Source organism: Notechis scutatus, chromosome 2 (assembly GCF_049901735.1).
Source record: "Notechis scutatus isolate UNSWTSFEM ecotype Mainland chromosome 2, rNotScu1.2, whole genome shotgun sequence".
Taxonomy (NCBI): Eukaryota; Metazoa; Chordata; class Lepidosauria; order Squamata; family Elapidae; genus Notechis; species Notechis scutatus.
The window spans coordinates 10,029,929-10,044,300 of record NC_142010.1 but is presented as its reverse complement, the minus strand read 5'-3'; the positions used below and the strand labels follow the sequence as shown (position 1 = coordinate 10,044,300).

Sequence of the window (14,372 nt, the reverse complement as noted above, 5' to 3'; positions counted from 1 at the left end):
AAGTAAAGAAGGAAGGGATGAAGAAAGGAGGGAGGGGAGTGGGGAGGAAAGGAAAGAAGGAAAAAAGAAGGAAAAGGAAGGGAGAGAAGAAGGAAGGGGAGGGGAGGAAAGGAAAGAAGGGAGGGAGGGAGGGAGAAAAGAAGGAAGAATGAATGAAAGAAGGGAGGGAGGAAGAATGGAGGGAGGAGGGAGGGGAGGAAAGGAAAGAAGGAAAAAAGGAAGGAAGGGACAGAGGGAGGAAGGGGAGGGGGAGGAAAGGAAAGAAGGGAGGGAGGAAGAAGGGAAGCAGACAGAAATTAGGGAGGGAGGGAGGGAAGGAAGGAAGAAGGAAAGAAGGAAGAAGGATGGAAGGGAGAAAGGAGGGAGGGGAGGAGAGGAAAGGAAAGAAGGAAGGAAAAGGGAGAAAGAAGGGAGAAAAGAGGGAGGGAGGAAGGAAGGAAGGAAAGAAGGAAGAATGAAGGAAGGAATGAAGGAAGGAAGGAAGGAAGGAAGGAAGGAAGGAAACCAAGCGAAATCTCTTTCCTCCATCCCTTCTTACCCATCCAGGGGGAGGCGCCATCTCCCTCCTGCCCGCCATCCCCTCTCCACAACCTGGAGATGCTCGCCATCGGGCTCTCCTCTGCTTCGGGTCGATCAGCTCCAGCTCGGCAAGGCTCGGCGGGGCGCCAGGGGATTCTTCCCCGAACCCCAAAAACTTTAACCTTAGACTGTCTACTATTACTATTTCCTAAGAGGCCTGTAGGGGGCGTGCCTCCCGTCCCTGTCCTATTGTTTCTTTTTATTTTTCTTATATGTACCCATTTCATGTATTCATAACTATGTTTATACTTATACCTGTTATCTTGTAAGCGATTGACAAATCAAATAAATCAAATCAAATCAAATCCGAAAGCCCCTTCCCAGCTTTGCGCTCCTCACCGCCGCCGCCGCTCCCTTCGCCGCCCAGGTGGCAGCAGCAGCAGCAGCACCGGCTAAACGGAGCAGGCGGGGAGGGCGGAGAAGGCTCCGGGAGGACACCTGCTGAGCTCACCGGGCTGCAAGGGTTAAAGCGCACGAGCGGATTCCTAGAAGGGAAGGGGGAAAAAAAGGGTTGGAGGTCCCCTCTGGCCCCGCCTCCTCACTGCTTCTGCTACTTGGGGCTAGAGCTGGAAGGGGGGGAACTTGGAGGTCTTCTAGTCCAGCCCCCTGCCCCGAGCGGAGAGACCCTGTCCCATTTCAGCAGGACTTTTCTTAACGCCTGGGCCTGATGGGCACTTGCCCGTGGGCCCCAGGAGCATAGGGGCCCCCATACTAATCTGTGTATGTTAACCCTTCCATGCACCTTGTATCATATAAATGCAGCAACGTGTTTATTACATTTTACTGCATTTTTAAAAATTAATACTAGCATGCATTAATAGAAATTAACACTCATTTTTCCCTGTGGAAGTGCCAGTAAAATAAATATATGTTTAATTTTATCGACCGTTTACATTTTTATTCCTTTTTTAAAAAAATTTGTTTTTAACATACAATAAATCTATTCCATTTCAATCATGTGTCAATTACGTACATATTTCATGTGCTTAACAATTACTAATAATATTCTTCTTAACAGTATAACAATATAATAATAATCACACACACACACACACACACACACACACATATATATATATATATATATATATATATATATATATATATATATATATATATATATATATATATATATATATATATATATATATATATATATATATATATATATATATATATATATATATATATATATATATATATAATTTGTTTTCTTAAGTTTCGGGTACTTACATGTATGGCCTTCAGCTTTGTATTTTAAAGTTACAACTTTAAAAGCACAACTATAATGACGTGGGAAAATACCGAACAAAGCTGAAGGCTATATATATATATATAGCCTTCAGCTTTGTTCGAGTATTTTCCCACGTCATCTAGTGTGCTTTAAGTGTAACTTTAAATACAAAGCTGAAGGCCATACTGAATACAAAACTTAAGAAAACAAATTATATATATATATAATATTCATTATGTCTATTACACTAGTTTCTCTTATTGTTTTATAAATATGTCTAATCCCTTTTAATTAATTTTATTTTCTAACCATTTATAAAACAAGTCCCATACCATGTAATATTCGGATTCTTCTTTTTCTTTAATTTCCAATGTTAATCTATTCATTTCTGCCCATTCAAATATTTGTTCAATTACTTTTTACTCTATTGGTATCTTATTGCTTTTCCAATTTTGAGCAAATACAACTCTAGCTGCTGTGAAAAAATGTATAATTAAGTATGATTTTTCTTTACTATAACCTTCTCATCACTCCTTATCACCCATCCCCTCCCACTTGTGACCGTAGCTTGTATCCTTACGATTTATATTCTCTGTTTCCTAGTATGATTTGATTGGTTATTGTACCCTATGACTATCATTAAGTGTTGTACCTGATGATTCTTGACAAATGTATCTTTTATGTACGGTGAGAGCATTTGCACCAAGACAAATTCTTTGTGTGTCCAATCTCACTTGGCCAATAAAAAGAATTCTATTTTTCTATTCTATTCAGGTACTACATTTTTATTCCTGTGAGTTGTCGTAGGGCCCCAGTACACTGCTTTGCCCGGGGCCCATAATGCTGTTAAGACTGTCCTGCATTTCAAACAAGTGTCTAAGGAGATTCTCAGTCACATCCAGTTGTCATAGTTGTCCCAAAGGTGCTTTTTTTTTTTTCCTTTTCAAGAGGCAACTGGACTTTCTGGTTTTTCTTTGAAAGGTGTTTCGCCTCTCATCCAAGAAGCTTCTTCAGAGCTGGAAAAAACACCTTTGGGATTTCAGACAAGTGACTGTCCGGTATCTCCTTAAAATCAGAGGTGGTATTCAGCAGGTTCTGACCAGTTCTGGAGAACCGGTAGTGGACATTTTGAGTAGTTCGGAGAACCGGCAAGTACCACCTCTGACTGGCCCCACACCCTTCTATTCTCTGCCTCCCGAGTCCTAGCTGATTGGCTGGGTCTTCTTTTGTTGCCCTGCACAAGAGAACAGAGCTGGAAAGCAGGTTAGTGGCATGGGAAAGGAATGGGGATTTTACAGTATCCTTCCCCTGTCATGCCCTCCAAGTCATGTCCACCAAGCCATGCCCACAGAACCGGTAGTAAAAAATGTTTGACTCCCATCACTGGACTCTGCGGGAAGAGTTTGCAGGGCAGGGCAGGGCTGGATAGAATGGAGGCAAAGCCAGGAGCCACATATATTCTCCCACCTGCTGGGGCTGGGAAATGGGGGAAACAGAGGACAGGAAAGGTGGGGACCTTTGGAGTTGGAAGGAACCAGAAGCTGCTCCTCTGCCCCACGCTCTCCCCATGAGGGGGTTTGGAACATCCTAAAGCAAGGGGTCTTCAAACATGGCAAGTTTAAGACTTGTGGACTTCAACTCCCAGAATTCCTGAGCTAACATGACTGGAGGAGGAATTCTGGGAGTTGAAGGCCACAAGTCTTAAAGCTGTTAAGTTTGAAGACCACTGTCTTAAGGCAGTGATCCCCAACCTTTTTTACGCCGCGGCCCGGTATCCCCAACCTTTTTTATGGCGCGGCCCGGTACCGACATCAGCTGGGCGCCGCCATCTTGTTTTGATGAAAAAGTGCTTCCGGTGAGCTTTCTACCGGAAAAGCTCACCGAAGCACTTTTTCATCAAAACAAGATGGCGACACCTGCAAGCCAGCGCCCGGTAGGACTTGTTCCACGGACCGGTACCGGTCCGCGGACCGGTGGTTGGGGACCCCTGTCTTAAGGCATTGTCATTTTGTGTTAACGTTAACGGAACTTTGTAGAGTTTGTTAATTTGTTTGGGGTTTGGTAATTGTTTTTTGTTTTAATTTCTCTTGGAGGCAAATACAGCCCTTCCTTGTGAGAAAAACGAAGGAGAAAGTGCTCCAAAGTACATTATTGAGTATTCCAAGTGCTTGATGGAAGTCGAATCCCATGTTTTACATCTAATGGGGCGACATAGTTATAGTTGAGGGGTGGCCACAGAAGAGGAGGGTGGAGTGTCAACTTGTCCAAAAAACCTGAGGGCAGGATAAGAAGCACGGGTGGAAATTAATCAAGGAGAGAAGCAACCCAGAACTAGGGATAAATTTCCTGACAGTGAGATCAATTAATCAGTGGAACAACTTGCCTCCAGAAGTTATGGATGCGCTGATCCTGGAAGTTTTTAAGAAGAGACTGGACAACAACCTGCCTGGCCAAGGGGGTTGGACTAGAAGACCTCCAAGATCCCTTTCAACTCTGTTATTCTCATCAAAAACATCATCAAAAAAGCACAACAAAGAATGTTCTTTCTGTGCCAACGCAGAAAGTTCAAAATGCCCAAGGAGCTGCTGATCCAGTTCTACAGGGGAACTATTGAGTCTGTCATCTGCACCTCTATAACTGTCTGGTTTGGTTCTGCAATCCAAGACAGACACAGACTTCAGAGGATAATTAGGACTGCAGAAAAAACAATTACTACCCACCTGCCTTCAATTGAGGACCTGTATACTGCACGAATCAAAAAGAGGGCTGTGAAAATATTTACACACCCCTCACATCCCGGACAAAAACTGTTTCAACTCCTTCCATCAAAACAACACTATAAAGCATTGCACTCCAGAACTAGACACAAGGACAGTGTTTTCCCGAAAGCCATCACTCTGCTAAACCAATAATGCCCTCAACATTGTCCAACTATTTACTAAGTCTGCATTACTATTACTATTACTATTAATCCTCTCATCCTTCCTTTCATCCATCTCCTCCCACATAAGACTGTATGACTGTAACTTTGTTGCTTGCATCCTTACATTCATATTGACTGTTTCCTAGCATGATTTGATTGCTTATTTGTACCTTCTATGACTATTATTAAATGTTGTACCTTATGATTTTTGATGAATGTTATCTTCACTTTTTATGTACACTGAGAGCATTTGCACCAAGACAAATTCCTTGTGTGTCCAATCACACTTGGCCGATAAAGAATTCTAATTCTAATTCTAATTCTAATTCTAATTCTAATTCTATTCTATTCTATTCTATTCTATTCTATTCTATTCTATTCTATTCTATTCTATTCTATTCTACCTTATGATTCTTGATGAATGTATCTTTTCTTTTATGTACACTGAGAACATTTGCACCAAAGACAGATTCCTTGTGTGTCCAATCACACTTGTTCAATAAATAATTCTATTCTATTCTATTCTATTCTATTCTATTCTATTCTATTCTATTCTATTCTATTCTATTCTATTCTAACCTTATGATTCTTGATGAATGTATCTTTTCTTTTATGCACACTGAGAGCATTTGCACCGAAGACAAATTCCTTGTGTGTCCAATCACACTTGGACAATAAAGAATTCTATTCTATTCTATTCTATTCTATTCTATTCTATTCTATTCTATTCTATTCTATTTCTAACCTTACGATTCTTGACGAATGTATCTTTTCTTTTATGTACGCTCTCTTTTATGAGAGCATTTGCACCAAGACAAATTCCTTGTGTGTTCAATCACACTTGGACAATAAAGAATTCTATTCTATTCTGTTCTGTGCCAAGGCTGGTTGACCCTGCAGCTTGCAGCCCAGAGATGTGGTGTGTGTGTGTGTGTGTGTCTGTGGGTCGGTGGGTGGGGAGAATCACCTCTCCCGTCAGATTTCTGCCTGCCACTCCCTCCTCCCCACTCTGGCAGAAGTCGTGAGAGGCTGAAGAGTTAAACTGACCGAGGTCCACTGCCCAGAAGGGAGGAGAGAAGCCATTGGAAGAAGGTGCGCGCTTGTCACTTTTGGGAAGGGGGGAAGGGCGCCGTTTCCTCTTCCTCTCCAGTTGAGGGGTGGGGGGGAAAGCGTGCAGCTGGGCTTCCAGAAGCCGAGGGTGGGGGGTCCCCCCGTTCGAGCCGTGACGCCGGAAAGCCTGGGTAAACGACAGCGGTTTTGGGGGGTTGGGTAGGAAGAGAGAGAGAGAGATGATGCCCTTTGCAGCAACAGGCACGGGACCAGCGGCGCGCGCCTTTGCCCCCCCCCAAAAAACAACAACAACCCGGGGGGAAAAAAGCTGTGCGCGAGACACCTTGCAGGCCTGGAAGGAAGAGGGGAAGCCCTTTTCGGCCCTATTACACCCCCCCACACACACATCCACACGTTGCACACAAGGCGGTGTTCTTCGTTGGAGGCGGTTTAGCAAAGGTTAGACAGCAACCTTCTTCGGACAGCTTTTCTCCGGAGGTTGTGGGTGATTCATCAACTGGAGGTTTTTAAAGAAGAGACCTATCCTATCCTATCCTATCCTATCTTATGATTCTGGACGAATGTATCTTTTCTTTTATGTACACTGAGAGCATTTGCACCAAGACAAATTCCTTGTGTGTCCAATCACACTTGGCCAAGAAAGAATTCTGTTCTATTCCTACTCCTACTCCTATTCCCATTCCATTCTATTCTATTCTTATGATTCTTGACTCTTGACAAATGTATCTTTTCTTTTTATGTACACTGAGAGTATTTTCACCAAGACTAATACCTTGTGTGACCAATCACACTTGGCCAAGAAAGAATTCTGTTCTATTCCTACTCCTACTCCTATTCCCATTCCATTCTATTCTATTCTTATGATTCTTGACTCTTGACAAATGTATCTTTTCTTTTTATGTACACTGAGAGTATTTTCACCAAGACTAATTCCTTGTGTGTCCAATCACACTTGGCCAAGAAAGAATTCTGTTCTATTCCTACTCCTACTCCTATTCCCATTCCATTCTATTCTATTCTTATGATTCTTGACTCTTGACAAATGTATCTTTTCTTTTTATGTACACTGAGAGTATTTTCACCAAGACTAATACCTTGTGTGACCAATCACACTTGGCCAACAAAGAATTCTATTCTATAACAGCAGGAAGTAACCATTTGTGCTCTTACACCCTGGCTGTGATTGGAATTGATAAATTATGGGTGGATAATTTGGCCTGGAGATATGTACATGGTTTTACTTTTTCTTTTAACGATACTATAATTCCTTGCATCAGGGTGGAATCGGGGTGCATGGAGCTGAGTGTTTACTGGCCAGATGCCCTTCCTGACGCCTAGATGGATTTCACAGCAGATATTTTTCTCTTTGTGCCCAGAGAGAGAGAAATATCTGCCTTTACCTAGCATCGAACTGAAAGCCTCCTGGTTGTGAGACGAGAGCTCCACCTCTAGGCCACCTCTAGGCTCACAGATATGGATGTTTTTATTTTGCGCTTATGTGCCTAACGCTGGCCTTTCCGATTAAAAACACGCTTCCAAACTTGTTTTTCTCCAGGAGTTGCGGGAAGCTGGTCATGAGGCATAAAATAATGACGGAGAAGGGGAAAAATCCAGATGTAAAACCCGAAAGAGGATTCCAAGAGGGCCTCAAAGCTGGGGTCACCCTGGAGAAGGCAGGAAGAATGACGAAAGACTTCCAGGCTGGGAGTACGGAAGATTTTGCCCAAATAGGGGGCTCCAGTTCAGCCAAGAGCGAGGTGGGAGATCGGCGGCGGAAATATTTGGACCCCCGAGCTGCTCTGAAGGCCATGCAGTCCTCTAAGCAGGAGGACGTGGTTTCTGAACCGTGGGAGAACGCCACGGCCTGCCTGGCTTCCTTGGAAGGAGCAGCTGAAACTTACTGGAGATACAAAGGATGGGTGGATCTCAGCAGAGAAACTCAAAAGGAGAATGAGTGGGCCAATGCTGCCAAGATGGATGACTACTGGAAGGTGGGCGAGGACGTCCTGAGGGAGGACTCGGCGGCCAACGACACCCAGCGAACTCTTTTCAGAGAGTTCCGTTACCGAGATGTGGAGGGTCCCCGCGAGGCCTGTAGCCGCCTCTGGTACCTCTGCCACCGGTGGCTGAAGCCGGAGAGGCACACCAAGGAGCAGATCCTGGAGTTGGTGATCCTGGAGCAGTTCCTGGACATCCTGCCCTCCGATCTCCAGAGGTGGGTCAAAGCCGCCGGGCCTCACACCTGCGATCAAGCGGTGGCCCTGGCTGAAGGCTTTCGTTCAAGACGGCCACAGGAGGTGAGACTTTAGAGAAAGCTAACTATCTAATGCAGGGGTCGCCAACCTTTTGGACTTCAGGAACCACCAAACTCATCATTTTAAATCCCTCGGACCAGAGACCCTAAGAATCCCCCCCCCCCCCAAAAAAATTTCCCACTCCGTTTTCCTACCAATCGATCATTCTTTATTTGGGATCGCAGGATACCATCTCCAGCTCTGTTCTCGGGGGGGTGGGGGGGAGAGAGAGACTTTTGGCTTCATGCAAGGAAAGCAGCAGAAGCAGCAGAAGTCTTTCTTTCTCTCCCCCAAACTCCACCAGAAATGAGTCTTTGCTGGCACAGCCTCTTGGAGCAGGATGCCTTGCAGGGTCCCAAAGACTCATTTCTGGTGGAGTTTGGGGGAGAGAAAGAAAGACTTTTGCTACTTTCCTTGCATGCAGCCAAAAACAGCAGAAGAAAAAAGCAGAAAGAAGCAGCCCGGTGGCCAGGCGAGGCGCATGGGGTGAGTGGGGCAAGTTCCCACTCTTCGCCCTTTACCCCCTCCCCTCACTACCTCAAGTTGTTCACAATGCAAGCCATGTGGGCAGCGCAGCCTTGTTTTCCCGCGCAGCCTGGATTAATTGCTTTGGGGGGGACATTTCTCTGCGGACCACCAAAAATTTCTCACGGGCCACCAGTGATCCCTAGCCCACTGGTTGGCGACCACTGTTCTAATGGGAATAGGCTAGAGCTGGGGAGGGGTCCAAGACTATGGAGGGAGGGGGAAGTTAACTGTTCCAGGAAGATCAGACTAGGAAACCAAAGTCATGCTGTCAACTCGTAAAGCGTTCTTATGCCTGTTTCCAAATTGATATTAGAAGGAGGGTGGAAAGGCCTGAGGGAGCAGTGCTGTATGTGAATGCCAGAAGCACATTCCATGCTTATCTTGTGGAGATTGTAGCCTAGGCTACTGGATCTTCTGCCCAGGAAAATCCTTCATTGGAGAGTGTGATTGATGACACCCAGCCCATGAACGTGTTTTGTTGGAGAATCTGATTTATGACACATCCAGGGGTGGGTGGGGAAACAGGGTGATAGGTGATAGTAAATTACGTGTCTCAGAGTTGGCTTCATACCAGAGTTGGTTAGTGCCAGACATGTTGCTCTTAATAAATCTTTTGAATTATTTTGAAGCTTGGCTTGAGGCTCATGATTTAATTAGGGCAATTGTCGGAACCCTGACACATACAGGCCAATATGACTTTTATTATAGATCTGGTAATAGAATCTTGCAAGCTTTAATGTGCTTTCTCCTCTCTCACTTTGTGAGTGTCCTGAGTCAGCCAATACTGGATTTCTGGGAGTTGAAAGTCCACAAGTCATAAAGGGGTCATAGTTCCCCATCTCTGCTTTAGGGGTACTACGAACACCATCACCCCCTTTTCTTTTTTTCCTTTTTCTTTTTGAGGAACCTGTATGATCTCTGGATGTGATGGGTCTTTATGTGGGGGAAGAAACTGGCACCCTCACTTTGCGAAATCTCCCCAACCTACTTTCCCTCCTCTGTTTCTTGTTGCTAAATATAACTTTTGGGGTTGTTTCAGGGACCAGGTTTGGTGCAGGAGGTGGCTGAGGGGTTTTCCATGGCCGAGCAGACTCCGACAGGGACTGGAGAGAGACAAGCCAGTGCCGCCGGAGTCAAGCAGGAGCAGGACGATGGCAGCGACACAGAAGGTAAGGGCTCGTGGCGGGTTGCTGTCTCCGAGATGCCTGGATTTTCAGAAGTTGGTTCTTTTTTTTTTTTAATTTTAAAAGAAAAAATTATTAGAGATTAAAAAAGAAAAACACTGTACACTGTACATCAAATACAACCTTACGTTGTAGAGAAATTCTATATATACAAATACATAATAAATTATTATTTGCTGTCAGCGTTAAACATATAAAACATATGCTTCTAATCAACTAAGACGGTGTGCTTTTCTCTTGGTAATGATTTTACTACTATTTGTTTCTTATTTGGTAAACATTCTTAACTACTGCATTCATCAAAAACATATCTTTTAATTTCCTTAGGAATAAGGAAGACTCAAGATATATTACAGCTTGGGATAAATGGTATAAATGGATTAAAGAGAAAAAACAAAACAAAAAAAATCAGAAGTTGTTTCAAGCAGAACATCAGCCCTTCAAAGTAGGCCAGGTCAAGAAACAAATCTTGCAGGATTCTTGTAGGATAAATTAGCAGAACCATTAGCAGAACCATTAGCAGAAGCCTGTTCCAAACCTTTACTGTTCCTTTTTTTAAGGATAACAAGGAAAGTGTCAGCTTTGGAAGCCATATTGAGACCAGATGCTCCCACGCTGCCACATTTTGAGCCTGGGAAAGTGGGAAGGGGGAATTTCTTGGAGTGTATGTAGTTAGACATAACAACATTCTTTTTCTAATTCAAGGTCATGTGATTTTGCGCATAAGTGAGGGGAAGTCTCGAGTTGGGACGGATGGTGATTGGGGCATGTGATGTGATGATGGGTGCAGGGGTGGATTTTGTAGTTTTTACTTATTGCGAGGAAGCCCGGAACTTTCAGATTCGGGATTCCCCAGTTGAGCCAGTTTGCTATCCAAAATAAAAGGAACTTTTGAGAAGATGTCTGTCTTAGAGTTATTGGTTGGAGTGGAGGTTTTCTGGAACGCTGACAGCAGGGTTGTTGTCAGTCTCTCTCTCACTTTCTACTTACTCAGGGCTGAGAACAGTTTCTCCTCTCCAGTGTTAGGGATATACCCTAGCAGAATGTGCACAACAGTCAGGCAGTCAGGCGAATATGAGAGAAAGCGTTTTTTAGTTTTCTCACTCAGTAAAAACGGATACACTGTCTTAGTTGAATAGTTTATTCCATTAAGAGTTTAGCAGGGTCAAACAGTCCAAAATATCATTCACTAGTGTTCAGTCAGTTCAGTCCGGAGATTGTTCAATTGCAAAAATCCAGTGTCAAAATAAATCAGTTAACTTACAATGTCAATCCATAAATCAGTCCAGTAAATATCTTCTCACAGTAGATTAGATATGTAGCATTCAAAACTCTTTCCTCCTTCGACTTCAGCAACAGGGAACACGCAGAACAATCAACCATCAATCCAGTAGCAATCCAGTTTCTCTAGCTCCCTCTTATGGCAGTTTCTCAACCGCACCCAAATTATATCATTTAGAGTTTAAAGTGAAAAACACATTTAAACTTTGCTATCATGGTTTATATATTATTTACCCAAACGTTAGGTAATTATGGTTATTCCTAACATCCAGCCTGTTTCTCAAGACCAGAGCTAAATTATTCTAGCATGTTTCCCCAGAAAAAAAAGACCTATCTCAAAAATAAGCCCCAAGTTGATTTTTGTAATGGGAATCTTACTTTAGGATGGATGGTGATTGGACCATGTGATGTGGTGATGGCTAAGGAGGGATGGATTTGTAGTTTTGACTTTTGCAAGGAAGCCCGAAAACTTTCAGATTCGGGATTCCACAGATGTGCCAGTTTACTATCCAAATAAAGGTACCTTTGAGAGATGTCTGTCTCGGAGTTATTGATTGCAAGGGAGGGTTGTTGGAACGCTGACAACATCATAGTTGAGAAATGGCTTGGAACCATCTGATTGGCCAGTTGGAAAATGGGATATTGGGACTTTGATGTGGCAGCCATGCTCTGCTTGGTTTCTTGAGTAATCCTTTTTTCTCTCTGCCGCTCCCCACAGATGACAAGTGGGTGATTGAGACAAGGCAAGGGGATCTCCAGTTGGAAGACACCGAGCCAGTGAAATTGTGCGCCCGCCCCTTGCAAGAACCTTATTGGTCGGAAGAAGATGGAGACAGCCCTGCAGCTCTTGGGGATGGAGCTGGCCAGAAGGATGAGGACAACCCCGGTCAACACAGACCTGAAGGGTTTCCTCCAGCAGAAGAAGACGGGGACTCAAGTCAACCCGCCGTGGCCCGAAGACGGCACGGAAGTCGGGAAAAGAAGACCTGTGCCGTGTGCAGCAAGACTTTCAGCCGGAGCACGGTGCTCGCCGCCCATCAGAGGACCCACACGGGCGAGAGGCCATTCATGTGCCAGAATTGTGGGAAATGCTTCAGCTTCAAGTCCACCCTGGTTGCCCACGAAAGGACCCACACGGGAGAGAGGCCCTACACCTGCGATCTGTGCGGGAAGAGCTTCACCGTCAGCTCGGTCCTCACCAGGCACTACCGCGTCCACGTCGAGAAGAAGCTCTTCAGCTGCGCTGAGTGTGACAAGAGCTTCACTCAGAAGTCTCAGATGCTCAGCCACCAGAAGATCCACGTGAGGGAGAAGCCCTTCAAGTGTGCCCAGTGTGGAGAAGGTTTCAGCCGGAGCTCCAGCCTCAAGAAGCACGAGGGCTCCCACACGGGAGAGAAACCCTTCAAATGCCCCGATTGCGAGAAATCCTTCAACACATCTTCCCAGCTGGTCAAGCACCACCGAGTCCACACCGGGGAGAGGCCCTACACCTGTTCGGAGTGCGGGAAGAACTTCAGCCAGTGGCAGATTCTGATGGTGCACCAAAGGACTCACACGGGCGAGAAGCCCTTCAAGTGCGCCACCTGCGGGAAATGCTTCTCCGATCGGGCCGTCCACATCCGCCACCAGAAGGTCCACACAGGGGAGAGGCCTCACCAGTGCCCCACTTGCGGGAAGAGGTTCACCCACCGCACCGTCTTGGTGAAGCACCAGAAGATCCACGCCCGAGAAGCTCTGAGCTTAGCCAAATCGCAAGAGGAGCTGCAGCGCGGCGAGGAAAACTTCACAAAAGTTTGCAAGGTGGATGAAGGCTCAACTTAGAACAATGCCAACGGGCAACGCTCTTCCTCGAGCCTTGCCTAACTTTTTTTGGGGGGGAGGGGCTTCCAGATGCGTCCAGAGCCCATGGTCTTCCTGGCTAAAACAGATGGGAGTTGCAGTCCATTAAAGAAAACCGGGTTGGCCTGATAGCACAGGACTCGGCTGTATTGTGCGAAGATGTATATGTATCAGACAATCAGGATGACTACAATCACACTGTGGCAAGCAGTCATTTTCCCAGGGCTGAGCATGATGGGGTAGGCAACACTTGATACCTGCAGGGATCCTACACCCCTTGGTCCCCTCATTGTCAGGATTCTGGCATTTACCCCCATTTAAATCATGAGTCTCGAGCCAAACTTCCAAAACTTCAAAAGGATTTATTGGGAGTTAACATGTCCGGCATTGCCTGGGTGTAGCCAACTCTGAGACACATCATTCATTGTCACCCTTGACCCAGGTTTTCCTCCCATCCCCTGGGTGTATCATAATTCATATTCTCCAATGGGATACATCCATAGCCAAGAGTCATCAATCATGTTCTCCAATTAGAATATTGCACAGCAGAAACTTCAGTCACCTTGTTATTATCTTTGAAAACATTTATGGAATGCAGTTTCGGTTTGCAAACTGTTGCACTGCTCCCTTTCCCCTCCCTTTCTGTTGGCAACTCTAAAAGATCTTAGAAATCTTTTATGAGTTGACACTCATCTTCCATGTTGTGACTGTCTCTGTGTGTCTTTCAGATGAAAGTTGCCGGTGTTGTAGTCGAGTCGTGGCGAAGTCAATTTTTTCAAGGCCTACTTTAGCTATGCATTACAGTGATAAAGGCAGCAGTTAATGAGGACAGATTAAGCCCTTCCATTTGTACACAAGACATCAATTAGTAGAAGAGAATGTGTCCAACAGAGAAACCACCTCATTTCTTTTTGTTCAATTCCCCATCACAGTGTTGTTTTGTTGCCACTGTTCTTTGGTGGTTGGTCTCCACGTTTCTCATTTTGGACACCAACATGCTGTTGTGTTTCTGTATGATAAGGATAAGAGGATAATGTATAGCACAGAAACGGATTAAAGCAAACATTAGAAGTGCCTCATAATTAGCCTCTCTCTAAGCTTGCCTTTTGTTTGCTAATGCAGTTGCTGCCAAATATGTTTTCATTGTCTATTCACTGCAGGATAAGGCCTCTTCAGCATGTTTCCAACCAATCCAGTCCTGAGGGAGGGTCGTTTTTGAGGTTGTATTGGCAAGTGGAAGGTATAGACCAGGGGTGGGATTCTACCAGTTCCCACCTATTTGCTAGAACCGGTTGTTAACATTCTAAGTAGTTCAGAGAACCAGTTGTTAGAAGAAATTATTGGCCTAATCCTGTAAGGAAGGCAGGCAGGAAACATTCTGGTGTTGCTTACAGAAACTGCCTCTCCGTTAACCCTTATTACATTCTTGGCAGGACAAG

General features: G+C 44.9%; 1 protein-coding gene across 2 annotated transcripts; it reads left to right on the top strand.

Annotated features, from left to right (window-relative positions):
* The first annotated feature begins 5,844 nt into the window (after positions 1–5,844).
* On the top strand, positions 5,845–14,015 carry LOC113426394 (uncharacterized). 2 transcript variants are annotated; one of them, XM_087953030.1, is made up of 4 exons: positions 5,845–5,977; positions 7,366–8,104; positions 9,669–9,798; positions 11,813–14,015. In XM_087953030.1, the coding sequence occupies exons 2-4, from the start codon at positions 7,382–7,384 to the stop codon at positions 12,913–12,915; spliced, it is 1,956 nt and encodes a 651-aa protein (XP_087809156.1). In that variant the 5' UTR covers positions 5,845–5,977; positions 7,366–7,381; the 3' UTR covers positions 12,916–14,015. The 2 variants fall into 2 exon arrangements, with proteins under 2 accessions (XP_087809156.1, XP_026544533.1); XM_026688748.2 differs by having other exon boundaries at positions 5,885–5,977; positions 7,363–8,104.
* The last annotated feature ends 357 nt before the right edge of the window (positions 14,016–14,372 follow it).